The sequence below is a fragment of the Geotrypetes seraphini genome, chromosome 5 (assembly GCF_902459505.1).
Source record: "Geotrypetes seraphini chromosome 5, aGeoSer1.1, whole genome shotgun sequence".
NCBI classification, from domain to species: domain Eukaryota; kingdom Metazoa; phylum Chordata; class Amphibia; order Gymnophiona; family Dermophiidae; genus Geotrypetes; species Geotrypetes seraphini.
The window spans coordinates 93,425,026-93,450,780 of NC_047088.1; the positions used below are offsets into that span (position 1 = coordinate 93,425,026).

A 25,755-nucleotide genomic window follows, 5' to 3' on the forward strand; every position below is an offset into this window, starting at 1 on the left:
TCTAGCATAGGGTTACCATATTTTTTTATTTTTTATTTTTTTATTTTTCACTCCAGCACCATCCCTATACAACCTTATCTCTTCTTCTTCCCAGAGCTAGAAGGCCTCCGTGCGAATGTGACATGATGACATCATATGCGTGTGACTTCATCACATCACATCCGCGCATGCTCAGAGTCCCTCCAGATGTGGCCCCGAGCTCTGGCAGAGTTGGGGCTTTCCAAAACTCAGAGAAAGTGCCGGGTTTTCTAAATCCATATGGACACCAGGACAGTTCTCTAAAAAGAGGACATATCCAGGCAAACCTAGTTTAGCGCCATTTCCTGTGCCTAATAGGCAGCAGATTTACGCCTGCTGAAACCTTGTGTAAATGCTGGTGCCCAAGTTAAGTGCTCTGAGGCAGTATTCTACACCTACATATGCAACTTTTTGGAACTTCCCTGACACGCCCATGGCCATGCCCTCTTTCGAGTGATGCCCCAGTAAATATAGGCTCCATACCTTACAGCAGTGGTTCCCAACCCTGTCATGGAGGAACACCAGGCCAATTGGGTTTTCAGGCTAGCCCTAATGAATATGCATGAAGCAAATTTGCATGCCTATCACTTCCATCATATGCAAATCTCTCTCATGCATATTCATTAGGGCTAGCCTGAAAACCCGATTGGCCTGGTGTTCCTCCAGGACAGGGTTGGGAACCACTGCCTTACAGAATAGCATGTTGCCAGATGTATATGCAAAATTTAACAAGTTCCAATTAACATCAGTAACTGGTTTTTAGCATCCAATTATTGATGCTTCAGAGCTCAATATTCAATTATTTTGCATGTGTACTCAGAGGTGTAGTGAGAGAAGGTGGCATCCAGGCTGTTGGTGCCTAGCATAGCTGCGCCATGCACTCCCACACTTCTCCACTGCTTGGGTGCTCCCCCTCATTCTTCCCTGCTACTTGAGTGCCCCCCACCCCCCGCCTACCTCTTGAAATGTTCACCAGCTCAAGCAGCATATTACGTCCACTGCTCATGCTCCTTTCTGATGTCACGTCATGGTCCCATGACCAGGAAGTGATGTTATAAGGGAGCTGACACCGGTGTGAGCAGCAAGTGGAGGATACTGTTCGCACCGGCAAACATTTAAAGAAGATGGCTCCTAGGGCGGTCCGTCTCTGCCCCCCCTTACTAAGCCGCTGCATGAATTTCAGGTGCACATACAAATTTGAATACCATATATAGAATTCGGGAGACTACATTCTATAGGGGTTCTTCTGTAAGCAGGGTCACTCGCAATTAACCCACAGAGATGGGTATTCACGCAGTCTTGTTTCTGTCCTCTCCCTCAGATGCAGGTTCCCTATTCTTTACTCTTGGTGAGCCATTCTGGGACCCACCCTCGATCCACAGCCTGGGATTGTTCTATTTCCCCCCCAGCTGAAACACTCTGCAGTCTGCTCTGTCAGCAAACCCACCTCACAAGCTGCCAGTACTTCCAGGAAACTCCCTCAATACTTGGGCTCTAGCGGAAGATCAGGATAACCAAAAGCCCCGCTTCTGCTCCTCATTTCCCTTTTATTTACTGCTCCCCACTGCCACCCAGGCAGTGACGTAGTGAGGGTGAGAGGCGCCCATACCCTGCCCTCGTCTTCGCCCCCCCTGCTCCTTCCCTAAACACCCCCGCTATGTGTGCGCTCCCTTATTTTCCCTTCCCTCGTACCTCTAGTTATTCAGCGCCACGAGCAACAAGAACATCAACCTGCTCCTCGCAAGCCCATCGGCTCTCCCTCTGACATCACTTCCAAAGCGGAAGCGATGATGCAGTCATGAGGAGCACTTTGAAGTTGTTGCTCACGGCGGTGAACAGCTAGTGGTACAAGGGAAGGGGTGGCACGTGTTTGGCGAGGGGAGGAGTGGGAAGAGGCAGTTGGGGGGGGGCAGAGAGGAGGAGGGGTTCCAGAGCCGTCCCCACAGCACCCAGGTCAGGGTCCTCTCAACTCCTTCCACTTCAGTTTTTCTGCACACACACTCACTCAATCACTTCCCGAAAGAGGAGGGTGTCACATTTGCATCTTAAAAGGGTTATGAAATTGTATTTGGAGAAAAAGGTTTTCGGCAAATTGGTGAACGTATGCAGACAATGTACCACCTGGATGAGTTTGTACTATTTAAACCCAATGGAGTTAATATTCAAAGTGATATAATCAAGAAGAAGAAGTTTCTGCTCAGTTAAATCACCTACATGGGGCTTTCCACTTTAGATAGTGCTGCCAAATATCCCCTCAAACCGTCTAAGCTGAAAGTGGTATCTGGAGACAGATTTGGGATAGAATTGGCACGTAACTGCATAAGGTAAATGGACAAATTAGATCACATAAAACACTATGTCCGGCTTCACCTAACATAGTAACATAGTAAATGATGGCAGATAAAGACCCGAATGGTCCATCCAGTCTGCCCAACCTTACCCTCTCTTTAAATTACTGTTTAATTTAAATGTTCCTTTTTCTTAGCTATTTCTCAGTTAAAAGCTGAATATTAGCCTTAACTAGTTAAGTGTCATCAATGGTGTAGTAAGGGGTGGGGGGGGTGGACCGCCCCAGGTGCTGTCTTGGTGGGGATGCCAGCACTTCTCCGCCCTCCCCCCCACCACCACCCTCAAGCACCCTCCCTTCCCCCGGTACCTCTTTAAATCTTCACCAGCACGAGCCTACTGCTTGCGCCGGCCTGGCTCCCCTCTGAAATCACTTCCAGGTTGCAGGGCCAGGAAGTAAGGTCAAGGAGAAAGCCATCGCCAGTGCGAGCAGCAGACTGGAGAAGTTGCTCGTGCTGGTAAAGATTTAAAGAGGTACGAGGGGGAAGGGGGGTACGAGTGTGGCGGGTGCCAAATGAGCGGGGGGATGGGGGGGAAGAGGGGACAGTGTGGGTACCTCCTATCCTTTCTACACCACTGAGTGTCATCCATCCACACATATCTAGATATTCAAAGATGATGCCCAGACATAGCCTGGCACTGGATATCAGGACATAAAGTTGGTGGTGGCTAAAAAAAACACTCACTGCTGATGGCTGACTAATCACTCCAGGATCTCTCTCAAAAACTTGTCAGAGATTTATTAAATCCAATAAAAAAGGTGTCAGCTTGGTGGTTGTTTCTTATTTTTACACTTTCAAATAGACTACTACAACTATTACAAACCTCTGCAGCAAATCAAAGCACATTTTTGTTTCATTCCAGTGGAATAGGATTGCTATCCTCTATCACTTTTATTTACAGTAATCTAGAAAGAAAAAAATGGGGGATTGACTAGGAAAATGCACTAGGGAAGACCTCTGTTCATAATATACTAATAGCTAAGTTATAAGGTACAGTATATTATAGAGAGAGATACAGCTAGGGAACAGTTAAGACACGGAAGCGGGGCATGGTTAGTGGAAAGTCAGATGCACACAAATTCCACCGAGATGCCAAGAATGCGATCAGAGGCCAAGGGACTGAGTTATCAAAATAGGATTCCAATAAGTTTATTTTAAAACACCCTTCACCAGAACAGTGTTTCCTTCCTTTGGGATAAGACTTGAGCTTCTGTAGCAGAAATCTGTTTGTAGAATTTTGTTCATATATTCACAGAACACTACAGAATGGACCAAAGAGCAACCGCAAATACAGCTTTTGGAAGATAGGTTGTTTAAGTTGCTATTGATACCACTCGGAGGTACGAGGCTGAGCCATGTACCTTGGTACAGACTGTTGGGGAGTGTAACAGAATTGGAATTTTCTTTCTGTCAGGACTGTCTCACCCAAATAGATATTAATAGCAGTTAATTGTGTTTGGGATAAAAAGGAAATTATTATAGTCTTCCTTTAATATAATATAATTGTATGGAGGTAGATAGCAATTAGAATACACTTTCATTTCTAAGTTACTTGTTTAGTCTCAAAAGTGAGAGAGACATGCGAACACTGTATACAACTGAAGTAGAAGAATTTGACACTGGAAGAACAGAAGTATAGATGTTGAAATGAGGGGAGAAGGGGGAAGAGGACGACACAGGGACCACGGCCTCCCCAAAAACTGGAAATCAGAAGAGTCAGTTATGGCTCCCCCTACCTACCTCCTTCCTGGTCACTGTAATTTTAAATCTTTGGGCAGCCAGCGGCGGCAATGAAGTGAACCTGCTGCCATCAAACTGCCCCAGAAGTCTTCATTCTTCAGTGTCCCACCTTTGCTGGAACAGGAAGTTACTGCAGAATGAAGACTTCTGGGGCAGGCCAACGGCAGCAGGCTCACTTCATTGCTGCTGCTGCTGCTGCTGCTGCTGCTGCTGGCTGCCTGATGATTTAAAATTACAGTGTTAGGGGAGGTGGTAGATGGGGGAGTCGGGAGCTAGAGAGAGAAGTCATGCCACAGGATCCTGCTGAGGGGGGAGGGGCTGGTGTTGGGAATGGAGGGAAGGACAGATGCTGCACGGGCTGGAGGATTTGGGAAGGCAGGGAAGGACAGATGCTGCATGGGCTGGGAGGAAGCTGTGAAGGACAAATGCTCACATGCTGGGGGGTTGGGAAGGGAGGAAAGGACAGATGCTGCATGGGCTGGTGGATTTGGGAAGGCAAGAAAGACAGATACTGCACAAACTGGGAGTAGTTTGGGAAGACATGGAAGGACAGATGCTGCACAGGCTGGGGGGGTTGGAAAGGCAGGGAAGAAAGATGCTCAAGAGCTGGGGGGTTGGAAAGGGAGGAAAGGACAGATGCTGTATGGGTTTGTGGGATTGGGAAGGCAGGGAAGGACAGATGCTGCATGGGTAGAGTAGTGAGAAGGGAGGGAAAGAGAGATGCTGCCGTTAGGGGTGGGAAGAGAAAAAGAGAATTGTTGAACATAGGTGCGTGGAGTGGGAGGGAAAGAGAGATGAGGAAAGGAAGAAAGGGAGAATTGTTGGACATGATAATGATGGAGAGGAGGGAGGGAGAAATGTTACACTGGAAGGGAGGAGAGATGACTCAAACAAGAGAAAGATGTCAGATTCCAGAAAAGGGTGATGGAAGGAGGGAGAAAGAGATATCAGACCACTGGAAGGGGAAGGAGAGAGAGATGCCAGACCAGGGAAGGGAAGGAGGGGAGAGAGATATGCCAGATTGTGGGAAGGAGAGGATAGAGATGCCAGACTGCAGGAAGGAGAGGAAAGCGATGCTAGACTGCGAGAAGGGAGGAACAGAATGAGACGTTAGACCATGGCAAGAGGGAGGGAAGGAGAGACAGATGCCAGGCCATGGGAGAAGCTAGAGATGCCAGATCATAGGAGGGGGGAAGGTGGGAAACAGATGTTAGACCATGGGAGAGAGAGAGAGAGGGAGGGAGGAGATGGTACACAGGGATGGAGGAGAAGGGGTGAGAGATAGAAGAAATACTTCTTATGGATAGATAGGAATAGGGGAGAAGGAAAAGGGATAAGATAGTACATATGGATAGATGAGAAGGGAAGACATTGAAAAATAGATAGATTTTGAGAAGAAAGCAGAAAAATGGGAGAAAGTTGAATGTTAAAAGTTAATATCAAAGATGGATGTAGGGCAGAAAGTGAAGGAGAGAAAAAACAGCAAATGGATAAGAATGCGCTGGAAACAGAGTTAAGAGCACAGACAGAAGGGAGTGCAACCAGAGACTGGGAAAAGATGAGCAGAAAAATAAAATCACCAGACAACAAAGGTAAAAAAAAGTGATTTTATTTTCAATTTACTAATTGAAATGTGTCAGTTTTGAGAATGTATATCTGCTGTCTATATTTTGCACTGTTCAGGAAGAAATTAATTTCTTTTTATTTCTCTGTTGTTGTATTGCATGTAGAACAGACATATCAAACTCTGGCTCGCGGGCCAAATTTGGCCCACGGGGTACTAAAATTTGGCACATCAAACAATTCCTGCCGTCGCCAAGATTTGGCCTGCCGTTCCTTCCCTCCCTCCATCAGGTGCAGCGCAGCTCCACCAATGGTAAAAGGAGCCGCGTCAAAATCGGAGCCCTGTCTCCGTCGTAGCACGTTCCCTCTGCCGCAATCCCATATGTCAGAGGAGAGGGCGGGACCGAGGCAGAGGGAATGTGCTACGGCAGCAGCAGGGCTCCGATTTCGACGCAGCTCCTTTTAACATTGGCGGAGCTGCGCTGCACCTGATGGGGAGAGGGAAGGAATGGTAGTTGTGTGTTGTTGGGCCCCTATTTGACCTCAGGCTCTCTCCTGCCTCAGTATCTGCGCGTTGTGGATGCTCCCTCCTGTCTCAGACTGCTGGGGAGAAGTGCCTGGCTTCAGCTGCTGGGATGGAGGGAGGGAAGAAGAAAGAAGGGGCCCTGGCAAGCGAGTTATCAGAAGACAACCAGAGCCTGGGACCCCAACATGATCTAAATAATGACCAGACAACAAAAAGTAGAAAAAATCATTTTATTTTCTATTTTGTGATTACAATATGTCAGATTTGAAATGTGTATCCTGCCAGAGCTGGTGTTAGACAGCAAGGGTGAACTAGGACGTAAAAGAGAGAGGAAAAGTATTTTTTATTTGTTTTGTTTACATCAAAGAGCCGGCATGGGGTTGGAGAGGTTGTAACCCTATACTTCTACTAAGACTAATGGGTCCTTTTATTAAGATGCGCATTTAGCACGAGCTCAATCGGTTAGCGTACCTTAATAAAAAGACCCCTAAGTATCTTAATAAAAAATTTGGCCTGCGACTTAGCCTATGTTTTAGATTTCGGCCCCTTATGTGATTGAGTTTGACACCCTTGATGTACTGTAGAGTCTGGCATCTTAGGGTTTTGTTTGTTTATATTAATACTTTTAGTTTGTGGTCCTGTATTTGCATAGGGGTTATTTGTGTTCTGTATGTGTGACCAAGGCCAGGTGTTGTGGTAGAAATAAATGTTGAGAAGCATATAGTGTGTTTTGTGTAGTTTAATTTTGTGGTTAACCATTATGTGTTGTTAATAAGATTGTATTGTGTGTATATATGAAAAATGAATGGAAAAAAGGGTATTACAATTAGTATTATTATGGGGGCTGGGTATGGGGTGGAGACTGGGCGGGGTCTGGAGGTGGAGCTTTTGCTCCCCCCCCCAAAACAAAAAAGTGTTCTGCTGCCTATAAACAGAAGAACTTCCTATCAGATGCTGGTCTGTTTCCCTCTGTGAGACAACCTCATGAGTTCTAACCAATTCAGGATTTACTAGTAAAGAAACTGAAAACAGACAAATTCCTATTGTTTTTCCTCTTCCCTTTTTGCAGAAAGTGTGCCAAGCTATGAAAATGAGGGTAAGTCTCCAATGGAAAAGATATATTTATTATTTAGTTTAGGATATACTGAAGAAAGCAACAAATGATAATAATATCTGACATCTTGAGTCAGTGATATGGGGATAGGTATTTACAAGCAGTAAATTCCCATTATTTGAACAGCCAGAATCCACTTGGTATACTCTGTTAATTCTGTGGCGTTTCAGTAGTCACAAGCACTTTTCCTTTTTGTTGTATTTAGTGACATTATTATCTTCGTCTTCCCCCATTTAAGCCCTTATCTGGCCAGTCACCCTTAACCCATTCAGCCATCCTCCAGCCACCTGTAATGGAGTGTACTTTAGGAAGTTGTCAGTTTCCCTTAATTATGGTTACCAGATTTTGCTTATGTAAAATCTGGACCCATAGACCCACCCCCAGCCTCACTCCTCTAGCCCCACCCCCACCAGCCTGCTCATCTCAGTCGGGAGAGCATCAGCAGTTGCGATGTGATGACCTCATTTGCAAGCAAACATGATGTCACCATGTTGCATCTCCGCACATGCGCGGATGCCCCTCCCAACGCGATCTGCTTTTCAAATTCCGGAGAAAGTGCCAGGTTTTGAAAAGTTTCAAGTTTATTTTGTATTTGATAAAATTGCTTTTTTCAAAGATTTCAAAGCGATGGACAATAAATAATTTTCAAATAAGGAGAACATACAATATAGGGATAGACAGACGTGCACTTCGTAGGGAAATCAGGGAAGAACTACAATTTGATATAGGAAAGAGAACAAATAAGGATAAAACAATAGGAGTTATGTTATATTAGATCAGTACTTGCCTACTTCAATTGGGATTAGTAACTCGGTTTAAGAGGCTAACTAATTAATTAAAATGTCTCTCTATAGGAAACTTTTTAGTTTTGATTTGAATTTATCGAGGTTCTTTTCTTCTCTTACCTGAGCGGGTAGTAAGTTCTACGTGTGGGGAGCAGTGACAGAGAAGAGTGTGGTACGTCTAGTATTTATGATTCGTAGGGATAGAACACTAGATTTTTATCCTCAGATCATAAAGAGCGGAAAGGAGAATACGGAATGATAACTCGGTCTAGGAATAGCGGCGCATTGAATTGTAGAACTTTGAATGTGATGAGCGCCTGTTTATAAGTTATTCTGTGGTTGATAGGAAGCCAATGTGCGTTCTTTAATAATGGTGTTACATGGTCAAATTTTCTTTTACCTGTAATGATTTTTATTGCAGTAATTTGTATTAGTTGTAGTCTTCTTGTTTCCTTTTATGTGATTCCTTTATAAAGTGAATTACAGTAATCCAGTTTTGAAATGATTAATGAGTGGATTAAAATATTTAGGGCTCCTTTTACAAAGGTGCGTTAGGGCCTTAACGCACGGAATAGCACGCGCTAAAATGCCGTGCACGCTAGCCGCTACCGCCTCCTCTTGAGCAGGTGGTAGTTTTTCGGCTAGCGCACGCTAAAAACGCTAGCGCACCTTTGTAAAAGGAGACCTTAGTGAGGGAGCATCCAAAAAGTTAGCTAAAGATCAAATCATACGCAGCCTATGGAAACAAATTTTAGCAACAGAATTGATTTGATCATGATAATTTAGTTTATTATCTATGATGATTCCGAGAATTCATATTTGTTTGACGGACTGAATTGGAAAATTATTAATGCAAATTGGTGGTGGACTCTTGAGTCCCTCTTTTCCTGGGAAAAAACAGTTTTAGTTTTTTCTAGATTTAAAGAGATAAGAATAGTGGATTGGTGGTGGTCTAGTAAATAAAGAATTGATGAATTCATGCCAATCAAAGAGTGTTCGGTAGAATGATTTTGGCGGAAACCTGTCTGGTTAGGATGAAGGACTCTAGTTGTTTCCAGGTGCCTAGACCTGCCCTCCAAAAAGAGGACATGTCTGGGTAAATCCTTCCGGAAAGCAGTAAAGACAGATCAATTCTGGTCTCAAACTTTGACAGACCTTGTTTCAACTTACCCTACCTCAGAACACCTGAGCCTACTAACCAGTTCTTCTACCGTTCACTGCAGATATGTTAATACCCATTCGTGACTCTATGATTTATTTTCTTACATTCTGCAAAGCATGTGTTCTTAGTCACATTCTCTATAAGTTGTAAGTTATTGATTCTATAGTTTTGTGTTTTGATCCTGTAGCATGTTATTGACTCTGTAATGCACGTATCTCTGTTCCTGAAAACTTTGTGTATGTATCCTTGTAACCCGTTCTGGGCTCCTGGGGAGGATGGGCTTTAAAAATGAATAAATATATAAATAAATGTATGCGCAATCAGAAACCTGGCTAAGGTAGGCCAAGCTTAACTTGAATCCTGTTTCTTGAGATTTATATAACACAGCAAGTGGGTTGTGCATATTGATTTTTGGTCTGTCAGCAACAGACCTGTATAAAGGTTGCATTTGAATCCCAAGACACTTTGGGCCTGATATTCAGCCACTGGCGGGCAGTGCTTTAGCTGCCTACTGCCAGTGTTAAACCCAGATATTCAATGCCAGGCCTTTTCCAGGTATTGAATATCCCTGACCAGGGCAATTTTACCACTTAAGCTGATATTCAATCCTAACTGGTTACATGTTTAGCGGTTAAAGACTATTTATACAGCCTATTTTACTAACATAGCCAATTTGGTGCTGAATATCCATAGTTAACCGATTATGTTGCATGTTGCAGCCAGTTAGTGGCTAACCACTAATCACGGATATTCAGCGAGAGATATCCAGTTATTTCCTGGTTAGTTAAATTATTATGAATATTGACCAGTTTTTTCCTAATTTATTGAACCTGCAAAGTAACAGGCATCATCATATTTTTGTGTTAATAAAGTGTTTTGTTTACTCTTAACCCTCTGAGTGACTGTGTTTGTGAAGGCTCCATACACAACCCTTGCTCAGGCCACTGCACATCCATCTATCTATCCCTCACCATCCAGGAATCCACCCCCTCTACCAGCCCCCATCTAGTTGGCCATACTTTCCAGTGAGCTCTACTGACCTCTGCTTTCGTCTTGTGGCCCGCTATGTGCTACTGCCAAAACGAGCAGCTCTACTTTCCTTTATGCACCACTGGGCTCTTAGTGAATTTGAAAGGCTGTTGGATTGGTTGTATCAGTGTTCTTCAACCGCCGGTCCGAGGACCGGTGCCAGTCCACAGAAATTTTCTGCCAGTCCACAGGGCCAGCACGTCCATCGGGCAGTCAATGTGGTGCAATCAATGCAGCGTCTTTGGGTCGGCTCCTTAAGTGCTGCAGTGCACAATGTCAGAGGGAAGGCTTCCAGATGAGGCGCGGGATGTGCGCGAGGAGCCACTGCCCACAGCTTTGTGCTATGCAGCACTCAGGGAGCCAGCCCGAAGATGCCACATTGATTGCACCGTGGACCGGCCCCAAGATAACATTGGGGGGTAGGCCAGAAGACAAGACACAGAATGGAGGGAGAGAGCCAACAACGGTAGGGGGAATGCTTTAATTTTTTTATTTAGTGATTGATTTACATCTGCTGTCTGTTCAGGAAGAAATGCATTTGTTTCTTTTCCTCTGGGGTTGTACTGCTTGCAGAGTCTTGCATCTTAGGGTTTGTTGGTAAATATCAGTACTTTTAGTTTTTGGTCCTGCATTTGCATGGGGTTATCTGTTTTCTAGTAGGAAAGAATGTTGAAAAGCATACAGTGTGCTTTGTGTATTTTAATTTTGTGGTTAACCATTATATGTTGTTAATACGATTATATTGTGTGTGTGTGTGTGTATATATATATGAAAAATGAATGGAAAAATGGTGTTACAATTAGTACTATTATGGGGGCAGAGTCTAGGGCAGAGGTTGGGTGGAGATGGGCATGACTTAGCCCATTGTTCTTCAACTGCCGGTCCGCGGACCGGTGCCGGTCCACAAAATAATTATTTTATTTCCGCCGGTCCATAGGTGTCAAAAGGTTGAAGAACATTAGGTTAGATGATGTAACATTGAATAGCTGATGGGATCCAATTAGGTGCTGCTAGAAACAGGACACAGACTGGTTTGCTGCTGTATTGTTAAACCATTATTGGCATTTTTATGGTATGTAAGATTCTTTCCCCTTCTCTCTTTTTCCCATGTCTTTTTCAGACCAGAAACAGCCGGAAGATGAGGACTACATAAATGACACCTACATCAGTGGATACATGTACGGTTTGCCAGAGACTTGTGGGAATAGGCTGTTACAGAAGGGACTTAACACTTCCTTTAGATGACTGTTAAAGTTTGTCTATGTCCTCATAACCATATCCTTAGAACTTCTGATTCTGGGGGCTGATAAATTGTAGCTTAATTGGTGGTTTTGCAGCACAGACATTATTTTTAGGTACACTGTCGGAGTCTTTCAATTTAATAAAGCTTTTTATTTAATCTTTCACAAGCCCTTTGTGAGAAAGTCTATGGGATGCTACCACTCCCCCTGCTGGATACTCCAAGCCACCTTAAGTTCCATAAACACTCCCAAAGGAGAAGTGACATGGGAGGGGTGGAGCCAGGAAAGCAGCTGCCAAGAAGTATAAAAGGCAAGATCAGATATGGGTTAAGGAGATCCAATGAAGGAAGAAGAGATCCCTAGAATGCCTTGACTACATATGTGTAGCTACTCTGCTTGGCTGAGGCAAGCCAACCTTTTTCTGTTAATCACTTGCAAGCCCTGTCTTGACGTCTAGCTGGAGCCAGACCTTGCAACCCAGACAGAGAGAGAGACAGACAGATTATATAGACTGTGTTTGAGGCATGGCAGTTCTGGGCCACAAACAGTGTCTGGGGCTCTGTTAGCCAAAGACCCATCTCAAGACTTTTTCCTCTAAACTAAGAGACTGTGCCCTTTTGTTCCTGACCCTGTAAAATAACAAGCTTTATCCTTTTTTGAGTTTTTGTTCACCTTGATGACTGTGTCCAGCTGTCTGTCCATAGGCCCACCCCTAACCCTCACTCACAGTATTATATGTTGTGGCAGTTGTGGGATTTGTGCATACCCTACCAGAAGAAGTCGGATCCTTAGCTTCTAGGGCAATGGGCCTTATAGGGCCTTTGTGGGATCAACAGGCTAAAGAGATTAGCTCTGCCTTGACAGAGAGGAAACCTTTGAAGAGATTAATAAGAATCGGAGAAGCAGGTTTTTCTTTTTCAATCTTGTGCATTGTGTATTGCATGGGTAAAGAAAACGGGGAAACAGATCCTGGTCCTCTTAGATGGACAGCAACAGCAGCAACAGTTTATGCAAGCTCAGTGTGAGCAGCAATGGCAACAGCAGGTGCAGCAACAAATGCTACATAAGTTGATAGAGCTGCCTGGGACAGGCAGCCCTGATGCTACAAGCCACATCTCCTGTTCTGTGCTAAAAAAAAATGTTGCTGGAAGAATACATGGACTTTTTTTTTTTTTTACATAAACTTTTGAGAGGATCACTCACATATCAAGTTAGCCAGAAGCATCCTGGACTGCTTATGTAGGAAACCTTCTAATTGGTAGCAGCCAAACTACCTTCAAAGACATTAGTTCCACTGGAACAGTCACTCTTAGAAACCTAGAAACAAGATGATAGATAAAGGCCAAACACCCCATCCGGTCTGTCCATCCACGGCATCCTCTATCTCCTCCTCTCCCTAAGCGATAAAAAAAAATAGAAACATATTGTATGTTCTTCCTATATATTTTATTGTACACCACTTACATTTTCATTGATAAGCGGTTTATCAAAACTTAATAAACTTGAAGCTCCCAGATTCTATATATGGGATGCGCTGCTCCTTATGACCCTAGGCAAGCCTCTTAACCCTCCATTGCCCCAGGTACCAGAGTTAGATCGTGAGCCCACCAAGACAGATAGGGAAATTGTCTAGAGTACCTGCTTATTATTCAGCGTATTGTAAACTGCCTTGATATCTGCAGAGGAAAGGGAGTATATCAAATAAAGATAACCAAAGATAACCATGTGGGTGCAAATTACTTAGTTAACAAGCTCTTAGTCATCAATAATTGGGTGCTAACAATTTGCACACACATCTGGCTGTACAATACTCTATAAGACATGGCGCCTGACTCTACTAGTGTGGAGCTCAAAAGGGAGCTCCGAAAAGTTAGAATACTGCCTCAGTGCGCCTAATTTGGGCATCAGCATTTACACCAGGTTTTAGCAGACACAAGTCTAGCGCCTAGAGTTAGGTGTGGGGATTGGGGCCTCTCTGCTATTCTATAAAAGGCATGCGCCCTTTATAGAAAAGCACTTAGGGCCTGATCCTATATAGGATGTCTAACGATGCCTAACTTCAGAATCCACAAGCAACTTTTTTTTTTTTTTTTAATTGGCTTAATTAGTGTAGTAATGGACTGCACCAGCCAATAAAAAAAAAATAAAAAATTAAAATCACCAATTAAGAGTTTGGTGCCAAACTCTTAGGACGTCTAGAGATGCCCAAGTGGAGGCGGCCTCTGTTGCCTAACTGAAAAGTAGGCATAGTTAAGGGGTGGAGAATAGGGGTAGTCATCGCTATGCGTCTGAGTTAGGTGCCAGTAAATTAGGAGAAGTAAAACCTGCCCTAATATATTGGCGCCTACCTCTAGGATGTTTAGCAATGCTTAAGCATGCCTAGATGTCACTATGCGGGATTCTATAAATGGCACCTAGCAGTTGATTGAGAACCGTGCTGAGCAGCGCTTACATTGTAGGTGCTGTATAGAGAATCTGGCCCTTAGTGCCTAATTTTTTTGTGTCCATTTTTGAGTGCCATTATAGAATTCCCCCCATAATGTATGCGTTTGCAACCTCGGATGCTAATTGATATTGATACTAAATCTATTGATTCTGCTGCTAATGAACTCCCTTATCCTCTTGTTTCCAGGGCAATCAGTGTGATCTCCTGTGTTTACATTCTTTTTTTGTGTTCAAAATATTTGCATATGATTAGGTTATAGCATTGCCTGCAAAACACGTTTTTTAAGTATGCATTATTGTTTATTGAGAGCTTCTATACCGCTACTAATGACTGGGGAGTCAATTCAGAGCAGTCTGCATGAGCCTCTGCAAAGGCGCTACAATACCTGAGCTTCTGTAGAGATGTTACCATAAGGAGTTGTGAGGTGTTTTAATACATAGGCTCTGTACTGAAATATACTGAACTCTATGGTGGTATTACAGTACAGACTTATTAATACCAGCATGATTATGCCATAATCCATCATCCTACTTATATGTACATGTTTATACCAAATCAATCGTCCTATGTATATACACATGTAACACTAGGTTTACTATTGCAGCTAAATACTCTATCCACTATTTTTTTTTTTTTTTACACACCTCTTAAGGAGGTTGGCCATTTCAACTAAATATTCTGAGTTAGCATGGGCAGTCTCCTTAATGTGGTCCAACCTTATTATCATCTGGAAATGGAGTTAGGCTTTGATCTATGGAAGCAGAGAGCATTCAGGTTGGGCGTTGATTTCTGCTTTTTCCTTCCTGTCTTAGAGATGTTCTACCAGATAATGTGGAGACTCCAGCAAGTGACCCAGAGCCAGCGCATGAGCTGGAACCTGCAGGGGACATGCACAGTGGCAGGCTTTCCAGTATGTATAACATTGTTGTTCTTGTTCCATTAACACCTGTGCAAAATGTTTGTGCTAAGAGCCAGTAGTAATAAAGGGGGGCAGACCACCCCAGGCGCCATCTTGGTGGGGGCGCCGGCACCTCTCTGCCCCCGCATTCAACATTCGTACCCTCCCTTCCCTGCCCACTCACCTCTTTAAAATCTTTGCCAGCGCAAGCAACTACTCTAGCCTGCTGCTCGTGCCAGCCTGGCTCCCTCTGAAATCACTTCCGGATCACGGGGCTAGGAAGTGACGTTAGAGGGAAAGCCAATGCCATCGTGAGTAGTAGGCTGGAGAAGCTGCTCACGCTAGTGAAGATTTAAAGAGGTACGTGGGTGGGAAGGAAGGGTGCGAGTGTGGTGTGGGGGGAGGGAAGGAGGGGGGAGGAGGATAGAGAGGAGGGGGCAGAGGGGGCAGTGCCCGGGTCCCTCCCACCCTTGCTGTGCCATTGCTCAGAGCACAAGCATTTTTCTCTCCTACAGTAAATAAAACATGAATAACAATGTCACTGTTTGCAACATTGAGAAACTGTGCATCCTGATACCAGTTACTGGGTTATTTTATAGGTACCAACACAGAAGAATATGAGAATGTCGTCGAGCAGCAGAGAGACTCTATGGGTGGGTAGAATTTGATTACTTGCAGAATCTTGGTCAATTCATCCCTTTATCTTTTTCACCATGCCTTGAAAGTTGGAATGCAATGAAATTGCAAATGAAGACAGTTTGGAGTGCATGTGTGTCTCTAGCTACCCCTATCTTTTACTCTGTTGAACAATGTCCCTAAGGTTGGTCTCTCATCTCTGCAGGTGATAGTCTGGAGTATGTAAATGTCCCTGAACAGCATCAGGTGGAACAGCGCTCTGAAAATCTCAGTTTTGGTGAGATATGGTTATTTCTGGGTGCTAGGATTAGAGCAGACAAAGTGTGGGAGGTGAGGCACAAAGCCATCTCGGAGAATTTCACTTTTGTTCACATCAATGCATCTCTGAGGGGTTTTCTGATTGCTTATGGTATTATAGTTCCAGCTTGTATCTTTGAAAGAGTTCCTGGTTGACTGCTATATAAGGAACTCAACTAAACTGCTCTTGCTTGATTTTATTATGTTCAGATGGAGGCAGCAATCAGGACAGTGAGGATGACACGCCAGATTATGAGAATGTTACCAAGAAGTCACGAGGTAACACCCTATCCAATTAAGGGGTCTATTTTATTTCTATTTACAAAGGTTTGTAAAAAGGAGGTAATGATGCCCCTGTATAAGACTCTGGTGAGACCCTATTTAGAGTATTGTTTACAATTCTGGACACTGAAGCCTCAAGAAGATATAAACAGGATGCAGTTGGTCCAGGGGAAGGCTACTAAAATGGTCAGTGGTCTATATCATAAACCATATGGGGACAGACTTAAAAATCTCAATATGTATACTTTGAAGGAAAGGCAGGAGAGAGATGATAGAGACATTTCATACCTATAAGGCATAAATGCACAAGAGGCGTGTCTCTTTCAATTGAAAGGATACTCTGGAATGAGGGGGCAAAGGATTAAAGTGAAAGGGGATAGATTCAGAAGTAACCTCAGAAAATACATTTTTATGGAAAAGTGAATGCATGGAATGGCCTTGTGGAGGATGTGGAGAGAAAGGGCCTGATTCTATAAAGGGCGCCTAACCACGCCTAACTTGTTGGCACCAGTCCGTACGGTTGTCAATCAACCACTAGGCATCTTTTATAGAATCTAGGCATCTTTTATAGACCTAGCAAAGTCTAAATCAGGGGTGCCTAAAAGGTCAATCACGATCGACCAGTAGATCGCGAAGGCAACGCGAGTCGATCGCGGAGCCCATCCCGGGCTCCGTGATAGACTCGCGTTCACGTTCTACCTGCTTCCCAACATGGTAAAGAGAACACAGAAGCGCTGGATGCAGGAGATGCATTTTGGCGTCCCATTTGAAGCTTGATCGGATATGTTACACCCTGAGGCAGCAGACTTGTGAAACGTTGGCCACCGTTGGTGTACCGATCAACAGAAGATAAGTTGAAAGCCATTTCTTCTATCTTTTAGCATAAATAGCACTGCATAAGGCTTTTATCCCTTGCAGTGCAAAGGAGGTTTTTTGCGATGAGGTTAACGCCTAACCACCTTTTGTGGCGTGGGAGGGTCCTAGTCTGAGGCTTTTTCCTCCATTTTTTCAAATTGCACATTGCATTTAAGCCTGAGCTGTGCTGTTTATTTCCATCAGACATTGTGCATTTTTCTTGTGAAAGTGTTTTCTTAATAATAATGATGTCATTGATCATGACATCTTAATATAATTATTAATTAATATTGGCTTAGATAAAAAGGTTCTGAATTGGTTCAGTGGCTTATTGAAGTACATCAAGTATATCAAGTACATGCTGAGGGTAAATTCTCTCCATCTTGGTCTCCCATCTGTGGAGTACCTCAGGGGTCTCCATTGTCACCCATATTATTTAATATATATATGACAACACTAAAATATCTGAATTTATAGTAATAATAATTTTATTCTTATATACCGCCATACTGAAAAAGTTCTAGGTGGTTCACAACAAGGTGAGCTAATACATGGGATTTATCTACTTCAGAATCTATTTTTACCTACGCTAATGACATTTTCATTTTACTTGATGTTGAGCCATCACTGTCTAATTTAACAGCAGACGTTAATTCTTGCTTCATTCATATGTATGAAATTAAATACCACCAAAACAAACTTTTATGGTTTGGCCCCATTGTACATAATGTACCTTCTTCCCTGAGATAAACTCTGGTGATATCTTGAAGATTGAATTTTCATCCAGAATCCTCGGGTTTGTTTTTGATTCTACTCTTTCTTTGACTAATCAAATTAACAATATATAAAAAAAAATGTATCTTTAGCCTTCGGATGTTGAGGAGGGTCCCTCGTTTTTTCCATCAGCAACACTTTGCTGTGTTGGTACAGGCTATTAGCTAATCTGGATTATGTAAACTTTCTTTATATCAGTTTAAGTAAGTACAACTTAAAGAGATTGCAGCTTATTCAGAACACGGCTGCCGAATTAATATTTGGTAAGAGTAGATATGATCATGTCACTCCATTATTGAGGGCACAGTGTTGGCTTCCAGTATACTGGAGGGTTCAATTTAAATGTGCCAGTGTTTTATTTAAAAGTTTATATGGGATCTTTTCCCCACTACTTACTTTTTCTTTTAATTCTCAACAACCCCTTTCTTCTAGAGGAATTCACAAATTTAAACTAGCATTCCCTTCCATTAGGGTTTATTCAAACCTTAGATAGGCTTTCTCATTCTTTGGCATTTGCATTGGTAAAAATCTGGAATGATCTTCCTTCAGAAATCAGACTCCTTTCTTCTTTGACACTTTTTAGAAAAACTTTGTAGACGTATCTTTTTAAGAAATTCTTAACTGATAAATAAGGGACTGTAATAGATGAATTATCTGTCCTACCATTATTTCCTTTGCCTCTTTGGTTAATTTTGTGAACCAGATTGAGTCCCTTTTTGGGAATGATCCAGTATTGAGGGGAAAAGACCCTCAAAAGACCCTCAGGAGACCCTCAGGTGAGACCTTCAAGAGAGACATTGTGCTGCTGAATTAAAACTTACACAAGATCTCTCCGTGATATTCATTCAAATCTGGACATCAAGGGAGTTCCTTTGGGACATCATAATTTTAAAGTTGCTGCCTTTGCGGATGATCTCTTGGCCCTTCTCATGGACCCATTTTCTTGTTTACCGGCCCTTTTGGAGACTATTAGAGAATATGGTGATTACGCTGGCTTTCAATTAAACTAGGCCAAATCTGAGGCTCTGCCATCTTCTTTGGCATTGCAGCCTCAATGGGGTGCCTCCTTCCCTTTTCGGTGGGCTAAGGGCCACTTCTGATATCTTGGGGTCTATCTTGCGACCTCTACGACACCACTTTATTCGCTTAATGTTACTAAGCTCTTAGATGATACCAGGATCCAACTTGAGGCCTGGGGGGACCTCCCTTTGACATTGATGGGCCGCATAGCCTTCACCCGTATGGTGAATTTCCTGCACTGGCTCTATGTGCTGCAAACTTTGCCCCTTCGGTTGTTGAGAAAAGACCTTGCGCGATTGAACTGCCTATTATTGCGTTTCTGTTGGAACTCTCGTAAACCGCGCATTCGTTTTTCTTATTTGGTGGGTGGCTGGACTCAGGGGGCCTCAGTCTCCCCAATCTCAGCCTTTACAATGAAGCCTGTTTACTATGGTATTTGAAAGATTGGTTACAAGTTGAACACCAGTTTACTCCTCTGGATTTGGAACGGGCTTTTTATGCACCTCATTCATTTGTAAGTCTCTTGCACTTGCCTGCTCAAGAGATTCCCGCTGAGTTTCGCGCCTGTGTTCTTTTGAAATCTATGCGGGTTGTGTAGGTAAATTGGGAGGGGACCCTAGGGTGATGAACCAATTGCCCCTTCGGGGGAACATGGCCTTTCCACCGAGACGTGATAACCCTGCTTTTCTTAATTGGGCTGATCGTGGAATTAGTCGGCTCTTGGGGATCGCTTGAATGGGAGCTGGGGTGATACTTTTGCCTATTGCCAGGCTAAACATTATGTTCTCTCACTCCCTCCAGATTGGATTGTGCAGCCAATGGGGGGAGCGCCTTAGGGTTTTCTTTGCAGAGGTGGCAATCCACTCCATTTCGGTGTCGGCATTACATAGGGCCCTCTTGAAGTTCACTGAGACCAAAGATGTGTTACACATTCAAGGGAACTGGGATCGAAACTATCATATGGCTCTTAGTCATTGGGATATTTTTTGTGCCCTGCGGGGGGGGGGGGTTTCCTCACTTGATTACGGGAGAGCTGTTTCGAGAGTGTTATGTGTGAGTGGTATATAGGTGCAATTGCACAAAATTGGGGGTTTTGACTCACCTCTCTGTTTGAAATGTGGCCGAGACCCCAATACCTTTGTTCATTCCTTCTGGGATTGTTGGATGGTCCAAGTATATTGGCAGTCTATAGTCCAGTACTTACGGGGCTTATTTCGGGGTCCCATTGTGGGTACCGTAGTGCAACTGGTTTTAAACCTACCGGGGGCCTTCTGGAGCCTGCCTAAGGGGGGGACCCCTCTGGTGTCATAAGGTGTGTCTTCTTGCTCGCAAATACATTTTGCAAAGCTTGACTGCTTCTGAGCCTCCCTCTTTTTGGACCTGGAAATCTTTGGTGCATAATTTGGCCAGTTGGGAGGCTCGAGAGGTGGTTGGTCGCCCTCGCCGCAGATGTCGTTTTTTGCTGGTCTGGAGAGTCTATTTGGCTTCCCTCTCTGTGGACATAGTATCCTATTGAACCGTCTTGCTTAGCTTTGTTACTATGCACCATGCTAGCTACCGGGATCAGTCGCTGCAAGCTTCCCTTCTTTTTGCTGTTTTTTTAATTTGTTTCTCTCCTTTTCTCTCTCTTTCTTTTGAGGGGGGGGGGACTTCTTACAGTAGTTCCTTGGGCCACAAGAGTATGGGCCTTTGGGATCTTAGTGACCTCTTGGTCATTTTTTTGTGTGTTTATCGGGGGGGGGGGAGTTGAGGTTTATGGGTTTTTGCTGGATGAGTGGGGTTGGGGAGATGAGGGGAGGGTGGGGATTGTTATTCAAATACGTTGTATTGTTGGATGCTGGTTCTTTTGATCTTGTTCTGTTCCTTGCTGTCTATTGCTTGGCATTCTCAATAAAAAAGATTTGAACATAAAACTTACACAAGATCTATGAACAGTGCAAAGCATATCTTTCCCTGTCAGCACAAATATCATGTTTGCGAAAGGACTTCATCTTTGCTCTAGAGGCTGACACTTATCTGCTGACTGTGACAAGTGATAGATATTCCATTCTGGGACTTTCCAAGAAATGCTTGGGTTACAAGAAAAGCCATAACTCCAAGTCAAGATGATATCTATTGCAGGTGAAATTGCTGACTACAATTAAGATTAGGAGGGAGGGTCTCACTCTTAGGGATCAGTGAACTTAGTATTAAAAATGCATTGTCAGGGAAAATAGAGAAGTCATATTTGACATCAAGTGACACCAAGTATCATTATGACTCAACTGCAATTATGAATATCATCCAATCATTAAATAGGACAAAGTGTGACAATCCAATAGAAATTAAGTATGTAATTAATAGCTATGCAGGACTTTGTAACCAGGCTCCCAAACTTGGTTATAAAAGGTCCAGTGCAGCTTCTAAAAGGTAGATGGACTGAGCATCTTATATGGCCGGCCCTCTGTGTAAGCTCCTCCGTATGCCTAACTGCTGTTACTATATCCTATTTGGATACTATTTTTTATGTAAGCTGTCTTTCGTTTATTACTATTAAACATATATTATATATAGCAATTGGTTTGTCGGTGTATGGTTATTTCAATATTTTAGAGGTTTTAGCAGCGCCTTCAGTATATAAGACCAAGGATTGGATTGATCATGTGATACACGGGGAGAGGCCTAAGGCCCTGATTGGCTGAGGCACCTCAGGCTTCTCCCTTGGGAGGGGCTTGGGGCGCCTCTGCCGATCAAGGACTTCCTTAGGGAGGAGACTAAGGAAGTCCCTGATTGGCCATTGTTTTTGGGCAATCAGAGACTTCCTTAGACTTCTCCCCAAGGAAGTCCCTCAGGCTCCTCTCTCACATGATGCATCAGGGCGTGGCCTAAGGCCGCAGTTTGGAGAAGGAGACCTGGAGTAGGAGGGACTGAGCACCCCTCCTGTTCCCAACTTTTTAAAGGTACGGGGAGGCGGGTTTGCGATGGCAGGAGGGAGTTGACATCCCTTCTGCCATATTCATTCGTGTGTGTGTGCGCAGGGGGGTGGGCAGCGGCAACAGGCATCGGTGCGGGGAGGGGCATTTCAGTGCAGTTGGGAGTTTGCGATGGCAGGAGGGAGTTGGCATCCCTCCTGCCTTTTTGTCTTTGGCGGGGCTGCATTTGTGTGTAGGGGGCATTATGGGGGGATTTAGGGAGGGAGGAAGCACTTTGTCAGGGGGGGCTTTATTTTTTTAAATTTAATCAAGCAGTTATTTTGCATGTGTAATACATGCAAAATATCTGCCTGATTTAAAAAATATTTTTTTAAAAAGCCGGCAAAAGCCCTGACAGCAGTGATAAGAGGCTGCTTCTCCTGTCACTACTGTCAGGGCTCTGCCCTGACTCAATCACTTTTGAGTCGGAGTTTGCATGCAAACTTTGATAGTGAATCAATCGCTGTTTTAAAATCAGCCAGGAATTGGCCAACAACGATTGACTCACTATCCTTTAGTGAATCTAGCCCTTAGTCGCTAATTCTATTACCTTAGTTCGTAATTCCTTAAGTGTGCAGCTGCTAGGGGTTGTGGACATGGGAGGAGAATGGACTGGTCAGGGGCGTGCCCAGAACTTACATCCTAAAGTTATAGAATACTATCAGTTATGTGTATAACTGACAGCAGTTAGGTGGGAGCACAAGCCTTGCTCATGACTCATGTTAGGAGCTAAAATGTGGACTTAATGCTAATATTCTATAAAAGCAATTATGCAGTTGCCAATAGAGAACTCTTGCTTAGCCCTCAGCATTTTAGCACCTAACTTTAATTGACTTTTATAGAATCACCCCTAGACTTCCCTCAGCCCCTTCCCTGGATCCATCTAGAATGTTAATTTATCCTCCCAGAATGTTTCAAATCTCCACAGGCTGGAGAGGCGCAAAATCTTCCTGCCCTCACATCCAGTCTTTTTTGAAAAGCGCCTTACTGCTATCATGCTATTTAGAGAGAATGTTCAAACTTTTCATTGGCATATGATCCTTTTTTTAAAAAAAATCTTTATTCATTTTTAAACTTATAATAAGTGTGATAACATATCCATACAAATAACCATAAATATATCACTTAATAATCAACAATGATACATATAATATTCTCTTATCTCCCCCCCTCCCCACTCTTATCTATCATATAATCAATACTTATACAACATGTAACAATAAAAATACCCTCCCTCCCACCCCATAATTGAACTTGTAAATTTAAGGGAAAACAAGATTTTACAATACTTTGTTAATGGCTCCCAAATATCTTGAAATTTCCTGAAACAACCCTGTTCTATTGCAATAAGTCTCTCCATTTTATAAATATGACATAAGGAGTTCCACCAAAAATTATAATTTAATCTATTCTAATTATATGTAATTTGTTGAATGGCAACCCCAGACATTATAAGTAATAATTTGTTATTATTTGTAGATATCTGATTTTTTGCTCTCATTGCCATACCAAACAGCACAGTATCATTTGATAATGCCACAGGGTTATCTAATAAACAGTTAATTTGGTCCCAAATTGATTTCCAAAAATTCATAATGAATGGACAATAGAATAATAAATGATCTAAAGTCCCTGCTTCGAGATGACAGTGCCAACATTCATTAGACTTAGACAGAGCTATCCAATTTTTGTAAACGAACAGGGGCCAATAAAGCTCTATGTAACAGAAAAAACCAAGTTTGTCTCATGGATGCATATGATCCTTAATTTGCATATATGGGCTCACAACTTTTTTTATAAGCCTACATAATGTCTCCAAGGTCACTTCACCCTGCTCTATAGGCCTTCCATGCATAACGTGCTATTTGTAGCTTGTGCAAGAATGCCTTAGCATATATGCAAGAGTTTGTTGCTTTGGGCAGTCAAATATCATTTTACCTTGTGATCTTTGACTAGGGTTACCATATTTTTCTCAGTGAAATCCCAGAAGCCTGGCCCTGCTTTGTTCTGCCCCGCCCCCGATCTGCCTTCAGCTTGCCCCATTCAGCCCCAAGCCCTGCCACCAAAAGTCTTGTCTAATTATTCCTGACCTCCGGGCCATGTCCAGGTGCTTCCGAGATGTGCGGACACATGTGACATCTTCCGTGCATGTTCAGAGGCCCTCCACACACGGCCAGAGCTTTCCCAAACTCGTACAACTACCGGGTTATGGAAAGTCTGTCCGAGCACCCTTACAGTCCTCTTAAAAGAGGACATATCTGGGTTTTCCTGGACGTCTGGAAAACCCTATCTTTAATTGTAAAGGGAAAAAAACTTATGTGTATTGGAGCAGGGATGGGGTGAAGAAGGGCATAGGGAGTCTTTCCTCCTGACCCACTATCTTAACTTCTTTCTTTTTTCCCTTTCAGATTAAGTCCAGCCCAGCATACTTTGAACAGCAAAGGTCCAGTAGCGTGGGAACCTCTGGTGCTACAGTTCCTCCCAGAGAACAGAGGACCATGTTTTTATGGATATTTTTTTTTCATATATTTTAAAAATATTGTCTTGGATTCCGGTTTCTGTCCTCTTGATCCATGGGCTTGGTCTTCCTCTAGTATGTAGGGTTCTTGCAGCAGCTCGATCAGCAGCAGGAATCTTTGCTGACACACGGATGCTGTCTTCCGAAATGAAATAAATAGTTTACATATCCATTCATAAGAGAGAGAGCTCATCCACAATCTCACTTCTGCAGTGGAGTCTCTCCTATCTCCTTACCTTTCCATGTGATCATAGAACAGATTATTCAGCAATGAGAATAGAAATCACAGAATGCCTTAAAGTTCCTGCAGGAGTCTCATGAAGAGGAGGCTTGACACCCTAATGAGTGGAGAATAACAGCCATTGACTTGGTCACCTATGAGGTTCGGACCTGCAGACCCTTGGAGATGTATGCTCAGCCTACAGAAGGAACATTTGCTGAGAAAATTGTATTATTGTTTTATTTTTCAAGCTTTTGCACAGTAAGGTACTTTATTGGTTTAGCATAGTCTATACACTGACTTGACGTTTCCTGAGAATTTCCCAGCATCACTGGCTGGGGTCCTTCCACTGACACTTTTGTGGTCTCGCTATGTTGGCCTTGACATCCCTTTGAGATCTTCCACACCTATGTGATCCTGAGAAAAAAATTAACTGTCGGTTTAAATAAATATCATAGAAACAATATAGTTACAAATGATATTTTTAAAAGTTTGTGATTCAAGTAGTTATATTCTAGTATCTAAACTGGACAAAAATATCAATTAGCTTTTCCTACTGGTTCTTCAATAAATTTTCTCCTCAATCTCTTCTTGACTTTCACTTGTCTGTGTTCCCAACTTTGTTTCATGGTACTTTTTCCATTTTTCTTGTTTTTCTACCTTTTTCTTCTGACTTTCCCTCACAAAGCAACTAAAATGGTTGATGGTCTATGTCATAAGGTGTATAGGCACAGACTTAACGATCTCAATTTGTATACTTTGGAGGAAAGGCAGGAGAGGAGAAATATGATAGATACACATGAGGTGAGTCTCTTTCAATTGAAAGGAGACTCCAGAGTGAGAGGGCATAGAATGAGGTTAAGAGGTGATAGGCTCAGGAGTAATCTAAGGAAATACTTTTTTACAGAAAGGGTGGCAGATGCATGGAATAGTCTCCCAGTAGAAGTGGTAGAGACAAAAAAATGTGTCTGAATTCAAGAACATAAATTAGACTCAAAGGCACCCAACTCATATAACTTCTTAAAGAAAAAGGCAATAGTAATTCACAGCCTCAATATATAAGGGATTACAAACATTATATACTTAAACTTTTTTCAATTGCAAAATCTCTCACATGATCCTCAGCGAGGCCACCTCCCAACTCAATAAATCTTCATAGTAGGTGGCTTTACACCTCCTCTCGTCATCGGATCCTTATATTTTCTTAATTTTCTTAAACTTTTTTGTGTGCTTGTATTCTTTATAATTTTTTATATAATTTAATGTTTAAATACTTAAATAGTTCATAAATAGTGGCTAAAATTAAGTTACTTAGCTTTAGATCAGCTCAAT

At 43.0% G+C, this 25,755-nt stretch overlaps 1 protein-coding gene across 1 annotated transcript in view; it reads left to right on the forward strand.

Annotated features, from left to right (window-relative positions):
* Window positions 1–25,018, forward strand: part of LAT (linker for activation of T cells) — a 102,688-nt gene extending 77,670 nt beyond the window's left edge. Inside the window, exons 8-14 of the mRNA XM_033943971.1 lie at window positions 7,265–7,291; window positions 11,406–11,463; window positions 14,785–14,882; window positions 15,470–15,523; window positions 15,712–15,783; window positions 16,014–16,082; window positions 24,094–25,018. Of these exons, the coding sequence (XP_033799862.1) occupies window positions 7,265–7,291; window positions 11,406–11,463; window positions 14,785–14,882; window positions 15,470–15,523; window positions 15,712–15,783; window positions 16,014–16,082; window positions 24,094–24,098 (383 nt within the window). The 3' untranslated portion in view covers window positions 24,099–25,018. The remainder of the gene's footprint in view (window positions 1–7,264; window positions 7,292–11,405; window positions 11,464–14,784; window positions 14,883–15,469; window positions 15,524–15,711; window positions 15,784–16,013; window positions 16,083–24,093) is intronic.
* Window positions 25,019–25,755: the final 737 nt, after the last annotated feature.